This window comes from Diorhabda carinulata, chromosome 2 (genome assembly GCF_026250575.1).
Source record: "Diorhabda carinulata isolate Delta chromosome 2, icDioCari1.1, whole genome shotgun sequence".
Lineage (NCBI taxonomy): Eukaryota > Metazoa > Arthropoda > Insecta > Coleoptera > Chrysomelidae > Diorhabda > Diorhabda carinulata.
The window spans coordinates 32616837-32642984 of NC_079461.1; the positions used below are offsets into that span (position 1 = coordinate 32616837).

The following is a 26148-nucleotide window of genomic DNA, read 5'->3' on the forward strand; positions in this document are numbered from 1 at the left end:
CCAAGACACGTTTTTCCTGAACATTACAACATACAGAAGTTCAAGATCAATATAATCAGGTATTACCACATGGCAGGCAACCTTTTGTGCTTGCTTTTCACATAGAAAAAATCTCTTATTCTTCCTCTGATCGTTTAGTTTTTTTTATAACTTTATTTACTAATTTTTTAGATTTTTTCCGTAATTTGTAATGTAACTTTTAATAAAATGCAGTTGTTAGTAATTGACGCCACGTTTGAAAAAATAAATCACCGAGTCGAACTTCAATTTTTCAATCATGTTGCTTGGGTTCAATAACATTTGAAACTCTCTATACAATTTAGTTATGTGTTGAAAATTCATTGGAAAAATTTTAGATTTTCTACAAATACTGGACTATAGTTAGAGGACAAAAATTAGGACCGAAATTTCAGTGTGTGCGACCAAGAATAGAAACATATTCCGCGTTATTTTTAGTAGCAATGAAACAGCGGTCCCGGCGCGCTATACGCGAATATGTGATATTAGTGCTCAGGTGGTGTGTGTTAGTGAAAAATAAATTTCTTCGCGATCAGTGATTATGATAAACACCAATGTACAGCTCTGGTTACTCTTATAATCGTTATCGTCCGAACAAGGACAGTTCTCGTCGAACTGAGGACTTCAACTGGAGTTACGGACAATCTCCATGGGTTTACAGAACACCTGGTATGCCTATTAAATCAACAACGAATAGTAAACCTTTGGATACCTCGTACGCTTCTACCAGTAACACCAGTTCTACACCTCACAGACACAGATATGCCCGATCTTCTACTACCAGCAACGTCGCGCAATTACTCAGTGAATCTTGTTCGAATTTATTGCAAAAATTGACCACCAGGGTACGCGGACTTTCTACCACAGTAGAAAGACAGCTCATCGATGAAACGACATCAACACCAACAACGTCTTCTTTTAATTCAGGATTTCTTCCATTATCTACCAGCAAAAGTACAACAGTCGTACCTAACTTCGGACACACAATTACTAGATTAGAAGATAAATATTCTAATGTATTAGATAAGATCTATAAGAAGCATAACAAAGATCCGGAAAAGACACCCGTTCCTGCCGGAAGAGCTCTCACAAAAAGTTCCACATCCGTAAATATTTATTATCCCGAAAAGTCCATTTATAATAATCTTAATACTGATCATGGGGGAGTGTATAGAAGAGAAAAAACTCCTTATAAAGAAAGTAGAAAATCACTGCATTCGACAAGACATTTTCCTGAACCTCAATACGCTTATTTGGATAAAGATTCAGCTTATCGAATTAGACATAAATCGAATCATTCCGATTTAAGACCAAGAAGATCTTCCAAACCTAATCATAGGAATGGATTAAGCGAGGTAATGTTGAATTATGGGGGGTAGAAGTCAAGAGAATCATCTCATATAGGAATTTAGGGAGTAATCGATAAAATATATATAGAAGTATAAACAAAATGATAAAGAATGCGAAGTATGCTGATTTTTATTTCTAAATTCGTGCAATAAACTTCAGTTTGAAATTTAGAAGGGCCTTTCCTATAACAAAATTTTCTCAACCCACTCCTTTCCGAGATATCACCCTTAAGAGGAGGGATTTTTGCTAGAGGTGGTTATTTCCATCATTTATTATGAATCGTATAACATTTCACATCTTCACTTTTTTTATATGAAATGAAATAAGGGTTGCTAATTTTGGTAACCACCTTTCAAGAGTGATATCTCAGAAAGGGGTGTGCTGAGGAAATTATGTTATGGTAAATTTCATACGAGTAATCTTAAACTTATTTTGTTTCATTTAACATATTTTTTATACTTGAATGAAGCTTGCTATTTATTATAGCAAATGAAATTTTTAATTGTTTTGAACATTTGGAATAACCTTAAGCAAAAAGCACCGCTCCTTTTTCCGCTGTTTTTTTTTTGAATGATTAAATTTAATAAACGATTAGGTGAACGATAGAAGGCCGGCGTCCAATTTCAAACTATGTCCAGTCGAAATAAAGTACCAAGAGCAACCAGCACCGGTTCACTCAAACTTCGAAAAAACGTTAAGTCCGCCAATTCCAAGATATAACGATAAAGAATTAACAATTCCAAGCGTTCCGGATACGGAATCTCGAAGAGAAGCTAAAAGAGTCGAAATACAAAATTTAATAGCAAAATATTCCGCTCTCGACGAAGCTTACAAAGTTAATGATAGCGCGTATAGCTCCGGAGCTAGTACGGCCAGTACCAGCTCGAAACCCACTATCTTGGCCAGCGTTACGCAGAAGTACTATCCGAATTCGGTAGCTGTAAGTATTTATTTTCAGTTGTTTTTCTTAGTTTGCAGTTGCTTTGAATACTAACATGTTTTTTGTCATTCAAAACAGTCTATAAATATATATTTTAATAAAGACCGAAGTAGGTCGAAACGTCAAATTTTTACCCGTCGTTTTAAACACATAAAAGACAAATCTTCTAGTATGTCTCTACATCTAGTATGTCGTCATCAAAATGTAAATAAAAATAGTAGTAAAGGTTAATCGTACTTGAGACACACTCCACAATATTTTGCCTTTAGACTTAGTTGAAGATATTCTTCTTTGTACAGTTCCAAAGCGTTGAGGAATTGTATTATTTGAGACTACTTCAGGTGGGTTAGTTCTTTACGTCGATCTCGATCAACCCAACCTATCTCGGTGTACGTATTCAGGAGTTTCACTTCAAAATCATATCTCCACCAAGCAGATTATCGATGTTGAAGGAATTTTTGAAACACAAATTATACTAACTAAATCTTCTAGAATTACTTGTAATTGATTTTGAAAGAAGACTGCAATTTCCTGAATAGACAACATTCTTATAGACAATATCTGTAGGTATCCTGTTTTTTGAAGAATCGGTGCATCGACAAAATTGTTGATTTTGGTTGTATGAGAATCCACGCTGGATGAGGAACATATTCAGTATAAAAAAAAGAGATATTTGAGTAAGGATTATAGGGAATCAAGTTAAATCAGCAATATTCTTAGACGAAACTTTCAGTTGAGTACGATATGAGAAATTTTGCGAAAATAATTATTGCTGTAAATAGCTAATTGGTCGCAAGACCTGTTCGTGAGTATCTAGTTGCCGAATTTGCTCAGTAGAGATGTACTAGCTACCGAGATCATCAGATCTAAATCCTTTGAACTTCTGTGATAACTCATAATTTATATTTTTTCAATTTTAGAATAAATGAAACAATATTCATGGAATTATGATTATGATTTACATTTTAGACGGAAATTTGGCATTTTTAATACAAAATTGTAAATTAGACCTGATAGGATCAGTCCTATTTTACGTTCTGGATATTTTATTATAAATGTTAAAAAAAATCCTCAATATCATTTTTGTTAATACAGTTCACTAAATAATATCTATTCTTTTGTACATAATATTTCAATTCAGTAAAAAAAATATCTAAAACTTTATTCTCCTTTTCATTCTTCCCGGTTTTGGTAAAGTTGAACATTCTAGCAGTTATTTTTGCCATTTATAAATTTTGAACTTTTTTGCCAACACAAATTCGTTCATACAAACTTCTAAAGCGCCCAAAAACAAATATGGAGAATTTTAAGACAAAAGCAGAAGGAAATTTACGAATTAAGACAAATATAAGAGGACAAAAAGATAGATTATCTAACAGAACTATTCTGAGATGGTAATACTAAGAAAATCAACATACCAATAACGTGGAGGTTACTATTTAAGAGTTGACCAAGCCCGGATATGTAGACGTAGAAGATGAAGTAAGAGCAAATAAAGTCACGGAATGTCTTCAGAATGCAGTATGACGATACAAACACCTAAGACATAAACAAAGGCGCAATTTAACGAAGCAACAATCAAAACATACAATTACTTATACATAAGAACAATGCCAGAAATGTTAAAAACGGGAAAACTCATGAAAATCATAGAAATGAAAATTATCAGGCGCATTTATTGAATGCCTCCGGGAGGTGACTTTTCAGAGGTTGACAACATCTACTTCACGGTGGTTGTATAGTTAGTTTCCGTCATTTACATTAAACTAAAATCAAAATGTCTTCTGTATATATAGCAATTTTGGCCATTGCAATAACGTCATGTGTGAGCTGGTTCATGGCCTTGATGAAATAATAGTTAATTAAAATTATCCCACGCCCAACCCAAAAAAACCGACGTCATGACCTTGCTCGCAGATGGAAGAGTCTTTGCCTTATTTGGAACAGGTTCTCCCTTTTCAGTACATTGTTTTGATTGTTCTTTCGTTTCGGGTGTCAAAAATTGCTAAGCACTAAATGGAAATATTTGCACCACGCTGCTTTTGCTCCATTGTGAGCAAACCTATCTGGTGCACAGCTTTCTCATGATCAAATTTTCAGTTAATATGCGATGTACCTCACTTTTTGAAATGCCTTCTATGTGTGCCAGCTCGCACACTTTGAGTCGACGATCATCCAGTACCTCTTTGTGGATTTTCTTCAACATTTCTGGAGTCGTCACCTCATTTGGTCAACAACTGCGATGCTGGTGTTCGCATTTCCAATGGAATCGTTTAAACTTTGCTACCCAATATTTTACCTTTGATAACGAAGGAGCAGTCTTACCTAGAGTAGAATTTAGTTCAGCTTTAATATTGGTTAGGCTAAGGTCTTTCAAATAAAAGTATTGTTAATATTTGGTGGTTAGATGCATCATTAGAGTGACAACCAGGACATATGCGTCAGAGTACGAATGCTAAACATTTTTGGAGAATGCTAAAGGGCAACAAACCTTGACTAACCATGATTTAACCAGGTTTCGGGTGAGCAATAAATAGTTTTATTTACATCTAGACTATTTTAAAGAGCTTAACAACATTAAAAATGACGTCAATTATACTTTAAAGTAATATCTGAGTGGTCAATAGTATTTTTTTCTCTTTTCCTGCCATAACTGAATCTGCGTTATTTTCTAGACGAAATTACGTGTCTCTTAAAAATATATTTGAAAGTTTAATATACCCATCTACCTACTTAAATAACTTACCTCGGAAAAAACAAATATATTTATTAATAGTATAATTCGCATATGCAAAAAAACGTCATTTGAAAGATTTATAAATAAGCTTTACGTTTCTATGTATATCGGTAACTTAAATATTTTTTCCGTTCAATATGTGATGTCGGTTATGCGATTTTATAGATTCCAAATGATAATATTTGGATTTGTTCCTTAATTGAAAATTGTTTTATTTGTACAAAGATATTTTTAGCACATAATTTATAAAACCATGTGGGGAAGAATTACGAAACAGGAACATGAAATTTGAAAAAAAAAACGATGTTTATAAATAGCAGTTAATAATATTTGATGAAACGTATGAACATAATGAGAAGTCAAATTTACAAGGGGTGATCTATAAATCAATTAGAACATCATTATTATTTCCTATCTTTTGTTATTTTTTTAATTCATGCTTTCTTTTTATAGCTATTTGAATTAGTTTATAATAGATCAACAGTAATCATTACAAAATCCTTCGAAAACGTTCAAATTTTGGTAAAAACGTTCCCCTTGTTTGTCACTTATACTTCCTAAGTTTTCAGGGAAAAAACTCGATGCGATGTTTACACCCATCTTATTTTTCTATAAATTTCTTTGTAATTTTCTCTTCTTTATTTCCAACTATTTTGAATGACTTCCAAGCAGATTTTTCAATAACAGATAAAAGTCTTTTAATTTCAGAATCTTTTTTTTCCTCTGTTTTGAACGATTTTTTGTAAATGCAGGAAAGCAATCCTGTTTTTAAACAAGAGTCTTTCATTTTCAATCCGTTGGAAATAAGTAAATTCGTTTTCGAAATTCAATCCTCATGGAAATTGGGCTTCGGCCAATTTTTCTGGCACTTGGCTCAAAGATAGTTTGAAGCAAGCGGATTTAAAGTCTGGATGGACATGAAGCACCAAAACCCTACTAATTTCGGAGAATTCATTGATACCAGAACTAGTTTGAATACCAATCTCTTTAAGGCACAAAAACAGGCTTGTACATATGCAACCGGGGCCATGAAATCATGCCCAATAGCTGCACTAGAAGTGATTCTAAATCTCTCACCAAAGTGTGACAAAAAAACCATCACATAGATTGTTCAGAGACGGAATCACCAAAGAAAAACCGTCCCTAAATAATGACAAAATCTAAAAAGTATAGCTGTAGAAGTGAGTGGTAGTATTCGAAATTGGATCCCGTTCAACCCTCAGGGAAATTGGGTTTCGACCAATTTTTCCGTCACTTGGTTAGGCACAAAGATAGCTTGAAGCAATTGGATTAAAAGTCTGGATGGACACGAAACATCAAAACCCCCCAACTCCCTTAAAACTACTTATAATAAAATTTCGGATAGTTTTCCAACATTGATGCTTAGTTGAATAACATGAGGAACAATCTTTTGAAGATACAAAGACAGACTTGTACATGTGCAATCCAGACCATGAAATCATGCCCAATAGCTGCATTAGAATTGATTCTAAATCTCTCACCAAAGTGTGACAAAAAAACCATCACATAGATTGTTCAGAGACGGAATCACCAAAGAAAAACCGTCCCTAAATAATGACCAAATCTAAAAAGTTTAGCTTTAAAAAAAAATTTACCTCAATACTGATCTGTAGAATTGGTATAAAGAAATAACAGAATTGTCATTAAATGATATACGGACTCATCTAAAGCAGCAGACAGAGCTAGAATAGGAGTAAACGGTCCTAGAACCAAACTTTCTGAAAACCTGGAAGCACACCAATCATTTATCAAGCAAAAATTTATGCATGGTGGTATCAGCTACAAAACAATAGAGAAAGTATTGGAAAAGAAGGTAGATAGGCGCAAAACCAATTATTGGGACAACTAACAGGATCTGAGACAGGCAAAGACTCTGCTGGGCAACTATAACCAGAGAAGATCTGCTGAATGTATCAATTGAGAACAATCTAGGAATAGTAACAGGAGTTCTATCGGGGCACTGTAGACGCTAGATTTAGCAGAGAATGTGTCAAAGTGTGAGACACTACGGAACTCCAGAGAACTACAACTAAATATGAAATAGAAGACGAAGACCTCCGGCAGCTGGACTCATCCCACATTCTGAATTTTCTGAAAGGTGTGGGAATAACAGATCAGCTGTGATCACTGGGCTCCCCTGTATAACAGCAAGAAAGTGGGACACAATAGATCCTTTGGGTCGTAGGGTATATGATACCCTAATATCTATCTACATCTACAATATTGATAATGATTTTTTGAAAATACTTAAAACACTTTAACTATTTCATGCTGTATACTTATTTTACATTATTTGTAATTTACCATTTCCGATCCACTAAAAAAAAATCAAAATATCATTAAACGCCGATTTATTTGTTTTCGTTTTTTCAATTTTAACTCGATTCAATAGAATACCTATAAATAGTCCGAATAAAAAGCCTTGCCACGTTCTGGCACATGTGTGGCTGCAATTTCTAAACGTGGAATATTTGTTTATTGTTTTGAAGGGATATAATTAAACTATTATATAAATCTAGCGATAAAATGTCATTCGCAATTAAAAAGTGTTTGTAACCAAAATCATTAAGTTAGTGTGTGCGATTTGCATGGAAACAAATCAGCTGTGTGTACGTCTTCCAACAGATGAGTAATTCGTTCTTAATATTGTTCAGGGTTCGTGAGTTGAAATGAAAAAGAACCCGGTCTGGTAGTTTCTGTACATGTTTTATTTTTAATACCATAATGGTGGTGATGGTAAGTAGGTAATAATTTATAATAAGAGTAATATTCACGATATACAGAGGCGGGGAGTATTTTTTTAATCTAAGGAAGATATTGAACTCAAATTTATTATTATTACGGACCAAATTATTAATCAGGACATTATTTATATTGCCGGGAATCTATAAATAATGACAAATCAAATCATACCAATGCCATATAATTAATACTAATATTTCGTTTAAGTTTGTGTTGAGGATATACGGAAGTTAGGTTAGGTTGAGTCATATTCGTTTTATATGATTTTTACTCAAATAATTATCTATTATATCGATATTATAATAATAATGAATATTGTCAACAATACAAAAACTTAAGAAAACACTAATTTTCATTACCCTGCGTAATAGGTGACGAGCTTTATCCATTTCATTTCAAATTATCATAGTGCCCCATCAATCCTTTAGTTCATAATATGTACATCCTTGATTTTTAGACTTAAGTTTGGTCTTTATCAAAACACTTTGATGAAAACTGAAATCATATCTAAATGTCAAGAATATTATCTGTTGATAAAGCCATTAATAATCAAAAGAGACCTAAAAGGAATGTCTAAGAATTCAAAAATTAAAGAAATATCCCATTTGTATTCGACTAATCACGCAATGCAACAACTAGAGATTGTTGCACCGCTATGATGAGATACATTAACATTGAAACCGGTCGGTAATTGCTTTCCCATTAGGGATTTGGATATCGTTGTACACGTCACGTTATTCTGAGTTCTCAATTCGTTATTAAATAGGAAAGTAGTTTTTTTCCTTCAAAAATCGGTAGATTATGTCTTCAACCATAATTCCAAATAATATCGGAAATGAGTAGTAGAAATTATAAAATTTGATATATTAGACGCACTATTTCTCATTTTCTTTTTCCAATTAATGACATGTATGGCTGTTAGGTCTTCTAAATCATTTTTGTCCTCTCGGTCTTGACCTACCTATATTTTATTATTTATATCTATTGCATCTCTCTATTGGTTCCTCTATTGCATTGATTCCGCCTTATATTTTTCAAGAATTTTCCTTATCTATGTTTCCATCCGTAGTTTCATGGTTTTCGCAGCCTTTTTCGTCTATGGTGACTACTAAATATAGAAAGTCTTTGGCTATTTCCAAGGCGTATCGTTTGACAAAACTCGCTACCATTTTTAAATGTTTTGTTGGTCATTATTAATGAAAATGGTTCCTTCTATTACTATTCCAAGGATTTTTATTTTATACTACACAGGACTGTGGATTTAAAACCCTTCCATGCTACCTTTTTTTCACATTTTTTTTTATTATTTAGTATTTTTTTAGTATTTAATCTTTATCGTACTGATATTTTTCCCATATGTCAGGAACTCTTCTATTACATATTGCCTTCAAATCCGAGGGTCGTTTTTTTTCAACCTCCGATCGCTCCGTGTAGACGCTACGCTGGACAAAATTCTGTGTCTATGGATTTTTCTACTGTTAACGTCTATTGTTGTCACACTTTTCAACGTTTAGAAGTGTTTGTTTTTCTTTCCTACCTGTTTGTTTAGATTAAAATATCAATATTTCGTAAAGATCTGATATATTTAGTCTGACCTTTTCGATGTATGAAATATTGTTGGTATTTTGGCAACAGATTTTAGTAATGACGCTCGTGCAAGAATGTTTATTCTCATAACTTGAATCCTGATAAATTACACGAGGCGCGATAAAAAAATACACTAAACTATTTTAGTAAAAAACAAAATATTAACATAAAATTCAATTTCGAAGTACTTGGTTCCGATCAGCCACACATCTGTATTACATATAAAAGAACCGTAATTCAAAAATACGAGAATACAAATCGTGCAGAGGAAATTGCACCCAAAACAACCAAAACAAAATCACCAAATAATATTTGTGACCAGAAATGCCATGCCGTATTCAACTATCCTTTCAATGTCAAATCTAGGAAGATAATTATGTTACTAAGGTTTAACATAGAACAAAACAAAGTACAGGGAATTGCATGCAAGTTCAAATGAGTCCTTATGATGAATAGGGCACGTTATTTAACATTATAGTTGCTATGGTGTGGTTGCTTAAGTGCTAATCCTCCAAAATTACTAGTAAAATAAATCAATAAAAAGATTATATTTTACATAGACGCTAGTTAGAAGATAGTGTTTTAATCAATCAGCTGATTTGACTAAAGTTAAATTGATTCTCGCCAAAGTTTCAAGTCATAAAAATGGCACCAAATCGATGAAGATCCTGTTTGACTCCATCGTCTGAGATTCATGTTGCAACCTACTTAAAGGTCGCTTGACATGATGCAATACAATTGCATACAATTTCTGCAAGATCAAAATATTGCATAGACGAATATGGCTTGACATTATACAAGCCTCTTGCTAATGTATAAAGACCAAAATTGCGTGAAGTAAAAGTAAACAAATTCCTAACCTCAAACTTTATTTAATATTTTGTATCTGGTTTAACAATAAAAATAACAATAATTATATTTACTTGCAGTTTAGGTATAGAATTCCAGACATCACTATATCTCGTTTTATTCCTGTTGTTTGTGAGACAATTTATGAAGTACTTCTTCTTCTTCTCATGCTGTCTTCTCATTGAAGGTTAGTGACCACGCTTTCATATGCGTCTCTTCTTCCTGCCGATGACTTTCTTTTCCTTTACTCTGCCCTGCATTATGTTCTGTAGCAGTAGGTGTTTGTCGTTGCGTAAGTTGTGTCCTATATAAGATGTTTTTCTTATCTTAATAATTGTCAACAGCTTTTTTTGCGACCAATGCGTCTTAGTACTTCGTGGTTGGTGTTTCTGTCGGTCCAGGATGCGTTTATATCTCAAATGCCTCAAGATTTTGATCATTTGAGCTCTCAAGGTCCAAGTTACCACTCCACTCATAACTTTCCATGAATCCTATTCTGTTTGTAAACATTGATTTCTTGATCTTCGTGTATGAAGTACTGGAGAAAGATTATTTGAAGGTACAGGCCAAGTTTCCATATAGACTTTAAATCAACACACTTTCTTTGACATACAAATTTGCATTATCGATTAGTAGGTCTATAAACATTCTTTTTTTATTCAATGGCGAAAAAGAAAGCATTTGTTATTTAAAAATAAAGTTACGTCAAGATGTATCGCTTGAATGGAGAATGCTGCTTTATAAAATATGAAGATACTTCTTAACTACGCTACTGATTGCATGTATTCAAATATTTATTATGAATGAACTTTGTAAATATTGTCTGACATCTATAACCTCTGTTGAGTGCTTGATTCGGTAATTTATGAATTTCAATTCTAACGTTTGGAGTGACTATTTTGTATTGTTGTGATTTAACAAATAATTTTAGTGTAGATTATTTTTCTGTGTTAAATACCCACCGGAAAGACTTACAGAATGAAATTTTTGGTAAAAATGAAAGAATAAAACAATAAAAATAAAAAATTATTTTGTTTAGATTTAAAACTGATCAAAGTAGTTGTTTCTTATGTTTCATCAAGTGTTTTCAAATTGGTTTTAAATCATTTTTGTTTTTTACAGGTTAACAGAATACAATATTATTAAAAATGTTGAGGAAATCAACTGACAGGTAATACATTTTTATTATTACACCTACATTAAGTAAAAACAAAAACATTTTTTACCAAAACTTTCATTCTATAGTTTTTATCTGCCTTATTTATATCTTACAAATTCCAAATGTCAATTGATAATTGTTTTCGCACAAAATACAAATAAACATAACACTGGTTAGGACCTAATTTTATTTGTGTTGGATACCGAAAACTATAGGTATAATTACTTTTTGAAGCTTCCCGGTAACATTACATTTCATCTTCTTTTTTATTAGATGAATCGATCTACTAGACTGTTCTAGTCACTGGTAGATGGAACCACGTGTATAAATTAATAAAATAGAAAAGAAGAAGTTCCAATATTTTAAAAAATTAATTTTAATGTTACAAGAATTAATAATTCGCGTGCAATGTAGATAAAAATTAGGTTAAGTCGTAATAAAATATGAATTATTAAATATGTTTAAATAAAGTTAAAAATAACGATAATTTAATTAAAATTATTACAACTAATAATTCTTTTATGTGTCTGCTTTGATTAAGCACATAAATTTACTTTCATATACTTATTTACAATTTAGAAACAATTTTCAAAAACGCACGTAAGACGTAGACTTTGACGGACGTATCAAGTCTCAGCTTAGCTCCAATTGTACTGTCAAAATCAAACAAAAGTCATTATTCTTTTGAATTTAGAAGAGTATGAAATGAGTTGTTTGTCTAAAAATTATTTTAGGGATTATCCCAATTTTGGTTGTAAAGTTCCTAGATATAAAAATTATACATGTGTTAAGGATTATTGGAAGTACAAGGTAATTTTTTTATAAAATAGTAAACAAAAATTTTATGCAGTAAAACATACGTTTTTGACGATAGTTATTATTAAGATACGAGAAAATAATATCGAGGGCTGCAACATATATTGGAAAAAGAAAAATTTATATCACATAATAGATTTTAATATTATTGATTACACGTTAAGCTTGGTTTATACAACCAAAATAAAAATTTTTGGGTTTATGTGGTAAATTAAGGATAATTATGAAATACTGGTAAACCAATAGAAATTTGTCATATAAATGTTTGTGTTTCATCATCTAACTTCAGACATTGGTTTTTCCTATTTTTTTGATATCAATACCACCAATACACACTGACCTGACATATTCTGTGCTCATAACCTCACAAAATTAAGGCAAGTTGAGAGTTGGCAAACTCTTAGTTTTATTTCAATTTGACTTTCAGCATGAACTGCAAGTATTATTTCAGTGTTTCCCAACTAGTAATTTAATTTGTTATTTTAATGTTAATTTTTAATTTTGACTGCATATACCAAGCTTAACTTATGCAGGTTTTATATAAAACTGAAATAGGGTGCTTGCATTATTTATTTATTAGTTTATTTTAAGTTTTTGATGAGAAATAATGTTAGAAAGTAAAATATTTAATTAAAAGTGAGAAAATAATATCTAAATATTTAATTGAAAATCGCAAAAATTACAAGTTTTCAAGTACATAAGAAAAGATTCTCATTGGTTTTTAGTTGTGGTGTTGTACATTTAATAAAAACATTGAGCAGTTGTCTGCTTGATAATCACCAGGTTATCGTTGCCGGCAACGTATCCTGTACTGTTATAATACAGTTTTTATTTATTAGTTACGTATAAATAAAACATTTTTCTATATTAACTTGTTATAGGTTAAGTTCTTACATTATTACATAATGACTTTAAAAAGTAAAATTGTAATAAGCTTAATTAGTACAAAATATTAAAATTTGAATCTTACTTTCGTTAAAATAAATCTTGGCTATAAAAATAATTACATCTCGTAAGATCGTCAAAACGAACAACACCTTCAAACGATTTTTGACATCATAAAAAAACTCATTTTATATACCATCATTCAGATTAATCAAAGTTTAATATTAACGCTTATTTTAGAATAAGTGAGAGATTAACTGTCGTATTTACTTTGTATCATATGTTCAATGTTTATTTTATACCTATGACGTCACGCAATATGGCGTCATCACTGAAATATTGAAACTACCTACAAAATTTTTGAATTTTCAATAATTTCGTTCACTGTAAATACCACGCAAGTATTCGATATTCGATAATATTGGTTGACTATTCATTTTTAAATTCCTGATTTTTAATTTTTCAAGAAATTGGGAAATAAGAGGTTTCAAGACATTGAAAAGGATAATGAGTGATAAATTTGAGATGAAATATGCATAAAGGCTTCAGCCCCACTAAACCAACGCAGGTTTTAATAATAATAATAACCATACAACCCTGTAACATGCAATAATATTGATAAAAGGGGCTAAGCGGATATTTTATATATAGCTAATTATTTTTTGTACATAATCATTATTTGTTACTCAAATTATACAATAAATCCTTTTTTTCATTTTCAGACATCCCCGATACCTGTTGAGGATGATGATGAGGGTCACTTAATATACAAAACAGGTGACACACTCCAAGATAGATGTAAGTCAAAATATTTTGCAAATTTTCATTAGTATTAGTGTCAAGTTGAAAACATTGAATCAATTCTAGAATAGTTTGATCCTTGAGTTTCTTATTTTTCATGAAATATGCCAAACAATTTTCATTAGAGTCCATCTCTTAAGAGGTTTGATATTAAATTCCCTACATAATCTATACCATCACATAAGATAACAGGGTAGTTTCGTTACATATTTTTTTTTTTAATTTTTATTAATTTGAGAAATTTTTGAAAATTGTTTACTCAGGCTTTTATAGGAAAAAAGGGCCGTTTTATATATTCTATGGATATAACTGTTTTCCACAATTTTGTATTATTTACTTGATTTGTTGTGCCTATATGAAAAATATCCATCAAGAACACCATTCTGATATGGAAAAAAAATTCTTCAAATTATTAAGTAGTAGCACTCACTTGAGGTTGAAAGATTTGGTAGATACTTGCAAAAATAAGGTTTCCAATGAACCTTTTTATTATTTAAATGTGAAACAATCTACCTACATTAAGTAGTAGCTTTATTTTTGGACATACTATTGTAAAATATCCATCAAGAACACCATTTTGATATGGAAAAAAAATTCTTCAAATTATTAAGTAGTAGCACTCACTTGAGGTTAAAAGATTTGGTAGATACTTGCAAAAATAAGGTTTCCAATTAACCTTTTTATTATTTAAATAGGAAACAATCTACCTACATTAAGTAGTAGATTTATTTTTGAACATACTATTGTTTCTAGAAACTTTGGACCATTTTTCACCATTTCCAATACCCAAATTATTAGTTCATACTTGCGTGGGTGGTATGGGACCGTTGCACACAAAAGCCTTCGAATAGTAGAACTCGAAAGCTAATCTTGAACCTATAATGTCACTAGGAAAACTGTAAAGCTTGCTCAAGTGTTTGTATTTCGAATTTGTGAATGCTGGGCACTCACTAATGGCGTAGTCTGTAGACATTCCATATTATTCATGATTTAGTTGACCGTGTGCGGTAAACAGGTCAGTCACCAATCGAATTTCACGCATTTTTCAATGGAATAGAGTGTGAAGGCCTATTTATGTGTACCTCATGCATCTCTGTAGAGTTTGTCTTTAGAACAGACCACTGAAAGATGTAAGAACTGCACTTTTAGTTATACCAAGAATGGGTTGTGGTTTTACTCAAGCTGTTCCTTTTAGCCACTACTCACTAGTTCTTGTAAGATTTTTTAGCATTTCAGTATAAATTTATTTTTTTATCATTTCTTTTTAAATTAAATTTAATTACTTGAAATCTTCGAGTTAGAAATTTCTTTTTGTTCAGTAATTTTCGATAACATTCCGAAAATAAAATACAGTTGTTTTTTGGAAACGCTGTGAAGTAGTTTTTATTTGTTTTCAGATCAAGTCCTTGGAACATTAGGAGAAGGAACGTTTGGCAAAGTAGTTAAAGTAAAAGATCTCGAAAAGTAAGTCTATTTATTAATTTCTTTTACAAATATTATATTGATTTACCTAAGTGACATTTTAAGTCATTATAATGATTCGTGTAAGCTATTGAAAAATTTGTTTTGTTGTTCTAGAGACTGTATTAGAGCCTTAAAAATAATAAAAAATGTAGAAAAATATCGAGAAGCAGCCAAATTGGAAATCAACGTTTTAGAAAAATTAGCCGAAAAAGATCCCAACTGTGTAAAGTGAGTAAAAGCGTTTTTATGTTTAAAATCATACGTCTATTACTTTTCCAAATCATCTTTAGTATTTAAAACAATATTTTCTATAATTTATAAATGTGGAGAATTGTTTACATGACATTACACTAGAATCTACTGCTCACTTGGAATAGAACCAGAGTAATTTATCTTAAAAATGATTGCAAATGCTCCAATGTAAATAAATAGTTCATGATTCATTTTAATTAGAAATTAAGAGTTATTAGTTTTTGCATTAGTCAAAATATCATTTATACGATTCAAATCCATGAAAATATCAGTTATAAATAAAAAAATGATGTGTTTCAAGCCGTTCCTTTATAGACCGCATTCCATTCTTTCTCTTTGATGTTTTCCTCCTTTTTTTTTGAAGTTCCTCCTATAATATTATTTTCCGGGGTTGTTCTCCATGTGTTACTATCCATAATTGATAAAATGACTATGTAATCTGCCAAAGCGTTTTTCAAAATTTCCACCATATTTCCATTTGAAAATTTTTTAGCTTTATGGTTTCACTCTTATATTATTTGGTATACCCCATTCTTTTGTGTTTATTTTCTTGTTGATTAACTAGATTTTTGAGTTTTTGATTTGCTCTTATCAGCTTTTCATTGGTTCTTCTTCTTTGTGTAGTATTTCCCAAAAATTTTCCTGTGATATATGTAATGTAGGTACATACTATACTTTCCTTTTTGTTTTTTGTAATGTGAATGTCAACCTGAGTATTTCTTTTTTTTTGAAACCACTCTTCTCTTGTGTTAGTTTATTTTTGACTTGGTATATTTGAGATTTGTTATTGTAATCTTTATCAAAAATTTAAACTGAAAAATATTGTATCTAAAACAGGTGTAATCAAATAAAAACTTTAATAACTGTGAGATAAAGTTAAGTAATTGAAAATTGAAATCGATTAAACATTATTATTTATTGATATTTTTTATTAGAAAATTTACTAAAGTAAAATTGAAAAACTAAACCATTTGGTCGTCTGCATCGAGACATTCTAATTTTGTTATTGTATACAACATAAAACTACTCATAAAATACTAATAAATGTACAAAGCTAGTTGATATTTAAGACATTGCTTAACTTAATCGGGAGACGTGCCAAAAATGTCAAAGAAATAGGCTATTGTGTCATCATATCATCAATTTAGAGACAAATATTCACACAACGTTTGTAGTGTGATGCAATAAATCTAGAAGTGCTTATAAAAAAAAAAACAGTATGTTCAATATCATTGGTGAAAAGTTGAAATTCCAATTATTACGAGAAATATTTAAATAAATATCGTATCTATCATCATTCCACAAACTCAAACATTGAGAAGAAATCTCCAGATAAACATTCAAATATAAATTCATTTTGTTGATGTCAAGGTCGAATTAGTGGGACTATCTTATATTTATTTACATAACAGATGTTTACCAAAAACGATATATTTTGTATTGCTACCTAATTTTACACAAAATAAATTAGTAGATAACAGAATCTATTAATATAAATACTTATAATAGAAACTGATAAAGTGTTTTTAAACTGTTCAAATAATCAATTACTAAACGTACTCTCTCAGCTGATTCTTGAACTGGGGGAGACTTTTTCAAAACAAATAAAATCGTTATTGAAATCATTGCCCAATATGTGTAATAAAGACTTTGATTAAAAATAGTAGTCTGCTGAATCATAGAAGAATTGACGCAAAAAAAGTGATAAAAATCAAAAGTTCTTGTAAATCTCAGGATCGGCTTGACTTGGGAATTTGAAATTTTTAGCAGCAGATAGCTTATGTAATTAGGAATACGAGAAAAATACTCCGATATCTTCGAGGTCATGTTTTGACCTTGAAAAAAATTGACAAAGTTCAACATTTTTTGGTTATTTGATTATTATGTTACTAAACCCATAACCCATGTACTTTTTTACATTTAGCCTTTTTTAGTATGTTCTATGGCAAAACTGATAGCGCCGTCATGTTCCGCGGCAAAAAATACATCGAAATCATGTCTCGCATGATATTTGAAACAAAATTTTGCCTCATATCAAAAAATATAACAACTTTGCAAAGCCAAGTTTGGACAATTATTGCGTAGGATCTAAAAATTAAAAAAAAATTGAAGTATGGATTTAAAACCGTCATTCCGTCAGCTTTCCAAATATGTAAATAACTTATGGGTTTAATAACATAACAATCAAATTTCAGGGCAGAAACCAAAAAATGTTGAACTTTGTCAATTTTTTTCAAGCTCGATTTTGGCACAAATGATTTCCATTTTTCCCTATGTGCAACGTTGGAAAACTGTAATTGAATTTCGACCTGGGTAATGATCATCAAACAGCTGATTGATTATCTACCTGAACCCGTGTTAATTTTTCCGAAGAGCCCTATATTGAATTTGGAGTTAATTGGATCTAATAAATTTGGACAAACCATAACTCCTTCGAAAATTTTATTATGGAATAAAATATCTTTTCTCATTGAAGCATTTTAAATAGATTCAGATGCATAGACATTAAAATAAATATTGCCACAAATGCATGCATTTGCAATATTTAAGAATGATTTTTTTATTACCACCTATACAGGGTGTTTCAAAACATTATAACGCATAGAGTAATCGCAAATTAACAATAAGGTTGAGCGAATCAAAGCTTGTGGAACGTTTAAGTTCCTCCCTATCGAGCAATCGAGAGATCCATAAAAGTATTTAGCTGCTGCCGCATTTTTGAACTTTGCGTTATAGACATATGATTGTTTGGTGATTTCTAATAGATTTTTTTCGCTTAATGCAGTGATTTAAAGATTTGAAATACCCCGTATTCCTCTCCTCTATCCCAGAAACGTACAGGATATCTTTTTCTGTCAGTTTTTCCAAGACACGTGCCGCTTTGTGTTTCACGGCTTCAACAGACTTGAATCGAGTTTCTTTCAATGTAGATTTAACCATAGGAAATAGGTAGAAATCGCACGGTGCATGATCCGGCGTATAAAGTGGGTGGTATAACACTGGGACGTTGTACTTGGCTATAAACTTCTTGATGGAGAGTGCGAAATGGGGCACACATTCCTTGTTAATTCTAATATATTCAGAAATATCCGACAGTCAGATCGAACAAGATTATCTACTTTTTGATATTTTTAACAGTTTTGACGTGGTAGAGCGAACATCTTCTAGGCTACTTGAAAACGTTAAAAACTATGAAAACTTGAGATTAATGTACAAGTTTCAATCGATAGTTCCTTGGTTTTACAAATTTTCAAAACTTGCCAGTCTGAATTTGCGAGAATATACGGAAATATTTGTATCCAAAAAGTATAAATCCCAGTACGTCTTTGCGCTAACTGTGACTAAACTACAATCATAAACACCGAAGAAATAAGTTTTAACTTGTCGAACTCATCGATGGAAATATATAAACAATAAATAACGGACACTATTATTTTTGGTTTGTAAGACATCGTTTCGATTTTCGCTTGACAATATGAGAGAGAAATTTGTTAAAGCGTATTATTTTGAAAATGAATGAATTAATTTAGGGGTGGTCAAAAACTTTTCGCCATTATAGTGTATGCGGTATATTTCAACTTATTTTAACTTAATTGTTTCCAGTTTATGTGTAAAAATGTTGGATTGGTTTGATTATTACGGCCACATGTGTATTACTTTCGAAATGTTAGGATTAAGTGTCTTCGATTTTTTGGTAAGTATGTCGTTTAACCACAGAATAAGAAAAAATCTATAAAAAATATGGTTACGTTTTAGAAAGACAATAATTATCAACCTTATCCACTGGAGCATGTTAGACATATTGGTTACCAACTGTGTTATTCAGTTAAATTCCTCCATGCAACAAAATTGACACATACCGATCTCAAACCTGAAAATATTTTATTCGTCGATTCTTCCTATGAATTAGTATACGATGTCAAAAAAGTAAGTATACAATTAGAATCGGTAAATCAGTTTATTTCTAAGAAAAAATTTCTCATATAATGTGTCCAAAACTAAGTGATTTGATACTTTTCATCATCCTGGACACAAAATGTATTGGAATAACAACCCAGAAGGTAATTCTTAACGTCACAGTACATTCAATACATTTTTTTGTTAGAATATGTGATTTTTAAGCATCAATTTGCAGCAACTTCTTTTTCATGATTAAATACATATTTCAATTTCGAAAAATTACTTTCAGAGGAAAGACGTAAGGCGAGTGAAACGAACTGATGTGAGGTTAATAGATTTTGGAAGTGCCACTTTTGACCACGAGCATCATAGTACAATTGTATCAACACGTCATTACAGGGCACCCGAAGTTATTTTAGGTAATAATAAAACTTTCTTAGTACAAAATTTTCATACATATGCGATATTCTTTATTGGACATGGATATATCGAATATAACCTCAAATTCATAATAGACATTCAATCTTGTCATTATTTTGTGAAGGTGTAATATGAAGTTGAAGCTGACTTAGAACGTCAACTGTCATGTGGTATATTTCCGACTGAAGCGCCATCTTAAATTAATTCAGCGTCTATCAATAGATAATTACTTGATTCAATTATTAGCTTAAAAGGGTGATTATTTTGATTGAAGAATATCAAAGTTAAAGTTATTGATAGAATATTTACCTTGTACTTTAATACAATTTTTTACTGAATAAATACTATAATAGTGACGTAAACGTGTTTTGGAACGTGCATATACAAGATATCTAACTACCCAACGCATTACTCGTTCTTTACCTCACCCGTCTAGAGCGCCCTCTAAGCGCGCAGTCTAGTGATTTAATAGCCAGACCTCGTATATTTTCTGTTATCGCTATATATTTATAAACATTAATATCATTTTCCGGGGTTGTTCTCCATGTGTTACTATCCATAATTGATAATATGACTATGTAATCTGCCAAAGCGTTTTCCAAAATTTCCACCATATTTTTATATTTGGATACCATTTGTATAATTTTTTAGCTTTATGGTTTCACTCTTATATTATTTGGTATACCCCATTCTTTTGTGTTTATTTTCTTGTTGATTAACTAGATTTTTGAGTGGAGATATCGAATATAACCTCAACTTCATAATAGACATTCAATCTTGTCATTATTTTGTGAAGGTGCAATATGAAGTTGAAGCTGACTTAGAACGTCAACTGTCATGTGGTATATTTCCGACTGAAGCGCCATCTTAAATTAATTCAGCGTCTATCAATAGATAATTTATTTGATAATTACTTGATTCAATTATTAGCTTAAAAGGGTGATTATTTTGATTGATGAATATCAAAGTTAAAGTTATTCATAAAATATTTACCTTGTACTTCAATGCAATTTTTTTGCTATAATAACCATTTAAAAAGCCAAACAATGTTTAGTTTTGACGCTGCGTCAATTTAAGATGGCGCTCCAGTAAAAATTGTACCACTTGACTTCAATTGCTAAGTCTCAGCGTCGAGCGTTAACACGAAATTGCCCTTTGAGATTTTTCAAAATTAAAATTAATGTTTAATTGATGTTAATTTTCAGAATTAGGATGGTCTCAACCATGTGACGTTTGGTCCATAGGGTGTATATTGTTTGAATTATATTTGGGCATCACACTTTTTCAAACACATGACAATCGAGAACACTTGGCAATGATGCAAAGGATAATCGGGGAAATCCCTTTGAGGTTAGTTACAGCTTAATATTTGATTGTTTTTTTTTGTTAATTAAAATGGTTTTTTGTTCGCAGTATGGCTAAAAGAACAAAAACTAAATATTTTTATAAGGGAAAACTGGAATGGGATGAGAAAAGTGCTGCTGGCAGATACGTTAAAAATAATTGCAAACCTTTATTGGTGAGTTTATATTTTATCCTTGTAAGATTGAAAAATTTATAATTTTATTCTCACCCTGTACTTAATCGAAATAAAATCCAAGTTTTCCGTAAATTCCTAATGTTTTTAAAAAATATATTTAAAATAACAGATATTTAATGATTAAGTGAGTTGAAAACTAAATAATTTTACATAATTTTTTTTTTGGTACTCTATTATAAACCTTTAATGTTATTTTCATGTATAACTTCAATCATGGGCGTAAACTCAGCATTTTGATTGGGGGGCAAGATATAAAATAAGACAATATGTTATAATTAAATAAAACATGGTGTTTTAGTGGAGATTTTGATATTTGACATTATCAAAATTTTAATTCCACTATTTCTCCACAAATAATCGTAATTTTAACAAAAAAAACTTTTTTCAAATTATTGGGGTGGTAACTGCCCCTAATGCCTCCCCCGGAATTATGCCAATGATCAATAATTATGAAATTCTTCTTTGTTAGAAATACAAACAATCGGAAGATTCGGATCACAACGCCCTGTTCGATCTGATTTTCAAAATGTTGGAATACGAACCTTCGGAAAGGATAACTCTAAGAGAAGCTCTACACCATCCGTTTTTTACGAAATGCAAATTAGACCAATCTAGTGACGGGGTAATTCACCATCTAAGAAAAAGTTTGTCCAGATGAATCTACATACTGTTTAAATTAATTATTTTTGAATATTTGTGAAACAGTTTTGAAGTTTCAATATTTGTACAAAAGTTTAACTATAATTACAAAATCCAATGCACTTTTGAATATATGGAATTTTATGGAAGTTTAATTGATAAAATTGTACATATTGCGACAAACATTTTGGACAATAATAATAATTTATAAAGACTCATGAAATGTTTGAAGATTATAGATGACGGTTGTGGTCAATATCCTATAAAAATACAATCGAATCGGTTTGTTTTATATAAATATGTCAAATTGATCATTGTCTTTCTTATTTTTGTGCCATTAATGAATAAAAGGAGCTTATTTGTTACATATTTGTAAATTCGGTGTTCAACTTATAGCTAAAATCGTTTGATATCTCCTATAATCATCACAGCAGAATATTTTTTGACTTACAGTGAGAGGAATCTTCATGTAGGTCTGATACTATTTTATCAAAAAGAAAATTTATCTACCTCTAAGTTCTGTACCTATCTATTTTCGTTTTTACCACTTTTTCCTATAATTTTGATGACAAATGGTACAGTTTTCCCTCAAAAGTGTACACTAATAAGTGTTGAATATTTTTGATAAACTTTATTAGAAAAATTCAATTTAGTTGATGTTTTATTTGTCAACATTGGATTTTGTAACATGTATATATTTTCAAATGAAAAATTCAGTGGAAATTCTGTAAAACTGAACTTGTTTCCGTAATAAATTTATGTACTTGATATTTTGTTTACTAGTTTGCAAGTTTTCAGTAATTAAATTTATTAAATGTAAAAAAAACTTTAGTATTCTCCTATTACATCCTTGCCTTTCTCTGACCAACTATTATTGTATTTCTAAAAGGAATCCAGATGTAGATAAATATTTCATCAATTAATTTCTTTGCAACTTTTAGTTCCAATTTTGTTACTAAATAAAAATTGAAAAATGTTTCAAATTTAAACTGAAGAGACATACTACAGTTTTCAGTTATTTTCTTCTGAATGCTATTCTCAATTTCTGTAATAATTTTTTTACAAAATTTCCACTTTTCTTTGGTAAAAATGATTCTAAATATGGGTTAGACCAATTAGTGATAAAGAAAACAGTTATTTTTAAAAGGTTGAGTACATTCATAAATAGTATCCAAGAATAATTAATGTATTTTCTTTTGTATTAAATCCGTAGCTAAAAATATCTTTAAACTGGTAGTATCAATTGAATTTTTATTCTTTTTTTCTTTTCCTTTCACCATTTCATCGTTTCAATGAGGATTCTGTATGTCTTGTACCTATTTATTCCTCTTCTTGTACACAGTTATTTTATTTTATCTATATCCATTTCTTTCTTGGTTTATTTATTTCTTTTTCATCTATTATTAATACTTGTTTTGCCACTTTCTTTCTGAATTTTTTTACATTATTTCCAAATTATTATTTATAAATAGGTCCTTCCCTAAAATATTTAAAAGCATTTTTACCTAAAGTTTGTTTTTAGGATACGCCTAATTGTTAATTTAAGCCAATTTATTATTATCAGTGATTTACTGTGATCGAATCCAAAGTGCTTCATTTAGTTTTGAAAATATACTTTTATTAATACAGATGTACATGTCTTATCAAATAAATGCTGTGGAATCTACATAAATCTTTTATTTTAACCCTTAATTACGCATTAAACATTTATTTCACTGCATCTGATGTTTTCGGATGTGTCACTTTATTTATTTATCCACGAGTGTTGTACATATAATGTACCCATTATTATATACTATTTGCTCGACTTTAATAATACCTATTAATCACGGCAGTGATTGTTTTCACACATAAAAAAAGGTTTTTAAAATTTTATCATGTGAAACCCTAAATATTCTCAATTCATTTCAATAGTATTGAAAAAATTGAATTTCTGCTATACTGGATTCGAACCCTGGACTCGCAGTTGGAAGGCATCTACATGTAGCCTTCAGCGACATACCTTGTTTTGAAACAATTTAAAAACAGAATACCTATTGAAACAAAATTAATTTGACTCAAACCTGTCAACATTATTGTTTGTGTCCATATATTTCTCAGTGTTTTGGTGTTTTAAATTGTGTTAAAAAACCAAATAAAAATGGATATAGATAATGAAAATGACTATTATTTAATCCCATCAGAAATTAAAGAAGCTGCTAAAGTTGCCACATTAAATTTATCACTGAAAAAGTCAAGGAAAGTATATAATATGGCCTAAAAATCTTTTTTGAACTGGCAATAGGAAAAATTCCATTTTCTGAATCGACTTTGTTATTATACTTTACTGAATTATCTGCCAAATATAAATTTACCTATTATTCAATGCATAGAAATACGATATACCTTACATTAAGGTATAAATTTTGAAAAAGTGGCCAAAAGTGATTTAAATAGACAGACTGGAGTACCTAGTTTTCCTCACGAACTTTACGGCCAAAAAAGCTATGAAGAATTACAAGAGTTTAGAAGCTCACAATTTCCTCACCTCTAACCTTGTGTGAAAGTGCTGCCAGGGGAATGTGTGATAGTGCTTGGCAAGGTTTGTATTCCACTTGTTATCCATTGGTCACCATAGTGTTCTTATTTCTTTTTGTTCGTATGGAATCAGGATTTAAATCATCACATTTTGTCTTAATATCTGAATAACTTTTTTTCCTTCCACTTGATTTCAATTTCCTTGCTGAAATTTATGTCTTGCGTCCCTAGAAATAATTGAGATTTTTTTTAGATAGTAAATATCAAACTAATAAATTCAGGATCTCAGATCATCTTTGACATTTCGATATTTCCAGTCTTTTACGGAGTCTTGTCCAGTCTCATTATTTCCTGTGCGATAACCCCAAATGTTTTCTAATATATTCACGTTGAACATTTTCATCGGGAATATGGTTTGTTAATACATGTAGAGTAGATGTAAAAATAACAATATGGGTAATTAGTCCTTGGTACTATACTTCACACTTCTTTCCATGAATAGAGGCTTTTGAAAAGACTAAAAAACGAAATTTGCTGTAATATTAAATAGCAGTTTATATATAAGAGTGGTCAGATTTTTTTTAGAAATTTTACGCGCCCACGACTCATTTTTCATGGTATTTATCTGTCCTAGGACATTTCACTGCAGCGCAGTTCACAATCTTTCAATAATTCATTAAAAGAATTGGATTACAAACGTGTGATACCGTAATTTGTTTACGAAAAAAGCTTCAACAATATGGCCGACGCCGAGTTGTCGCATCTAATCCCTAGATGGCGTTCGCGTTTTAGGGCAAAAAGTGCAACCCGCCTCACTCGTGAACCCCAAAAATCTGTCTGACAAAATCATTTACAAGGTCAAATCGTATGTTTTTTTATGGAAATTGAGTCCAAACAATATTTACGTTGTGAAAGTTTAGTTATATACACTTACATATTTGTGATAAAGATATTGAAGTTGGAACAAATATTAACATAATGCGGTTTAAATGTGTTTCCAACAACTTTAAACCAAGTTTTTTTTAAAAATGGAATGGAGACATGGGGGTATCAGTTATTAATTTATTTATTTAGGAAAATAATTACCAATGGAAATACTATTGCTACAAAACAGAAAACCTATTTGCTCATAGAATCATAGCACATTTATTTAGCTTTTCATAACAAATACTACTTGTCCAAATAAATCAAATTATTGCTCCTAATTAACAGTATAAAATATGTAATATGTTTACTTGTCTTTTGTCTAAATGAAATCACAGTAAAAGTACTTCGGAAAACACAAAGTTTTTTGAGGAAATCACACAGTATTATACGCCAGCGGAATATCAAGAAACGATTCAGCACCGATGGTGATGTCAGATGACTTTTCAAAGGTCATTGATCCCCTCCAAAATTAATTGATTAAATAGAACTGAGCAATCCTTTATGTTTATAATCCTTTGGTAATGGGTGCATGTAGAAGACATACGTTTAAAGGAAAATATTTATCTACGACTGTTGTATAATGT

General features: G+C 30.7%; 1 protein-coding gene across 1 annotated transcript; it reads left to right on the forward strand.

The window, feature by feature from the left end:
* Positions 1-411: 411 nt before the first annotated feature.
* LOC130890938 (dual specificity protein kinase CLK4-like) lies at positions 412-23792 on the forward strand. The gene is made up of 11 exons (XM_057795389.1): positions 412-1373; positions 1964-2308; positions 13827-13902; positions 15303-15369; positions 15484-15597; positions 19225-19315; positions 19378-19548; positions 19811-19940; positions 21147-21291; positions 21355-21460; positions 21951-23792. Exons 1-11 carry the CDS (start codon positions 573-575, stop codon positions 22137-22139), a joined length of 2235 nt encoding a protein of 744 aa, XP_057651372.1. The 5' UTR covers positions 412-572; the 3' UTR covers positions 22140-23792.
* Positions 23793-26148: the final 2356 nt, after the last annotated feature.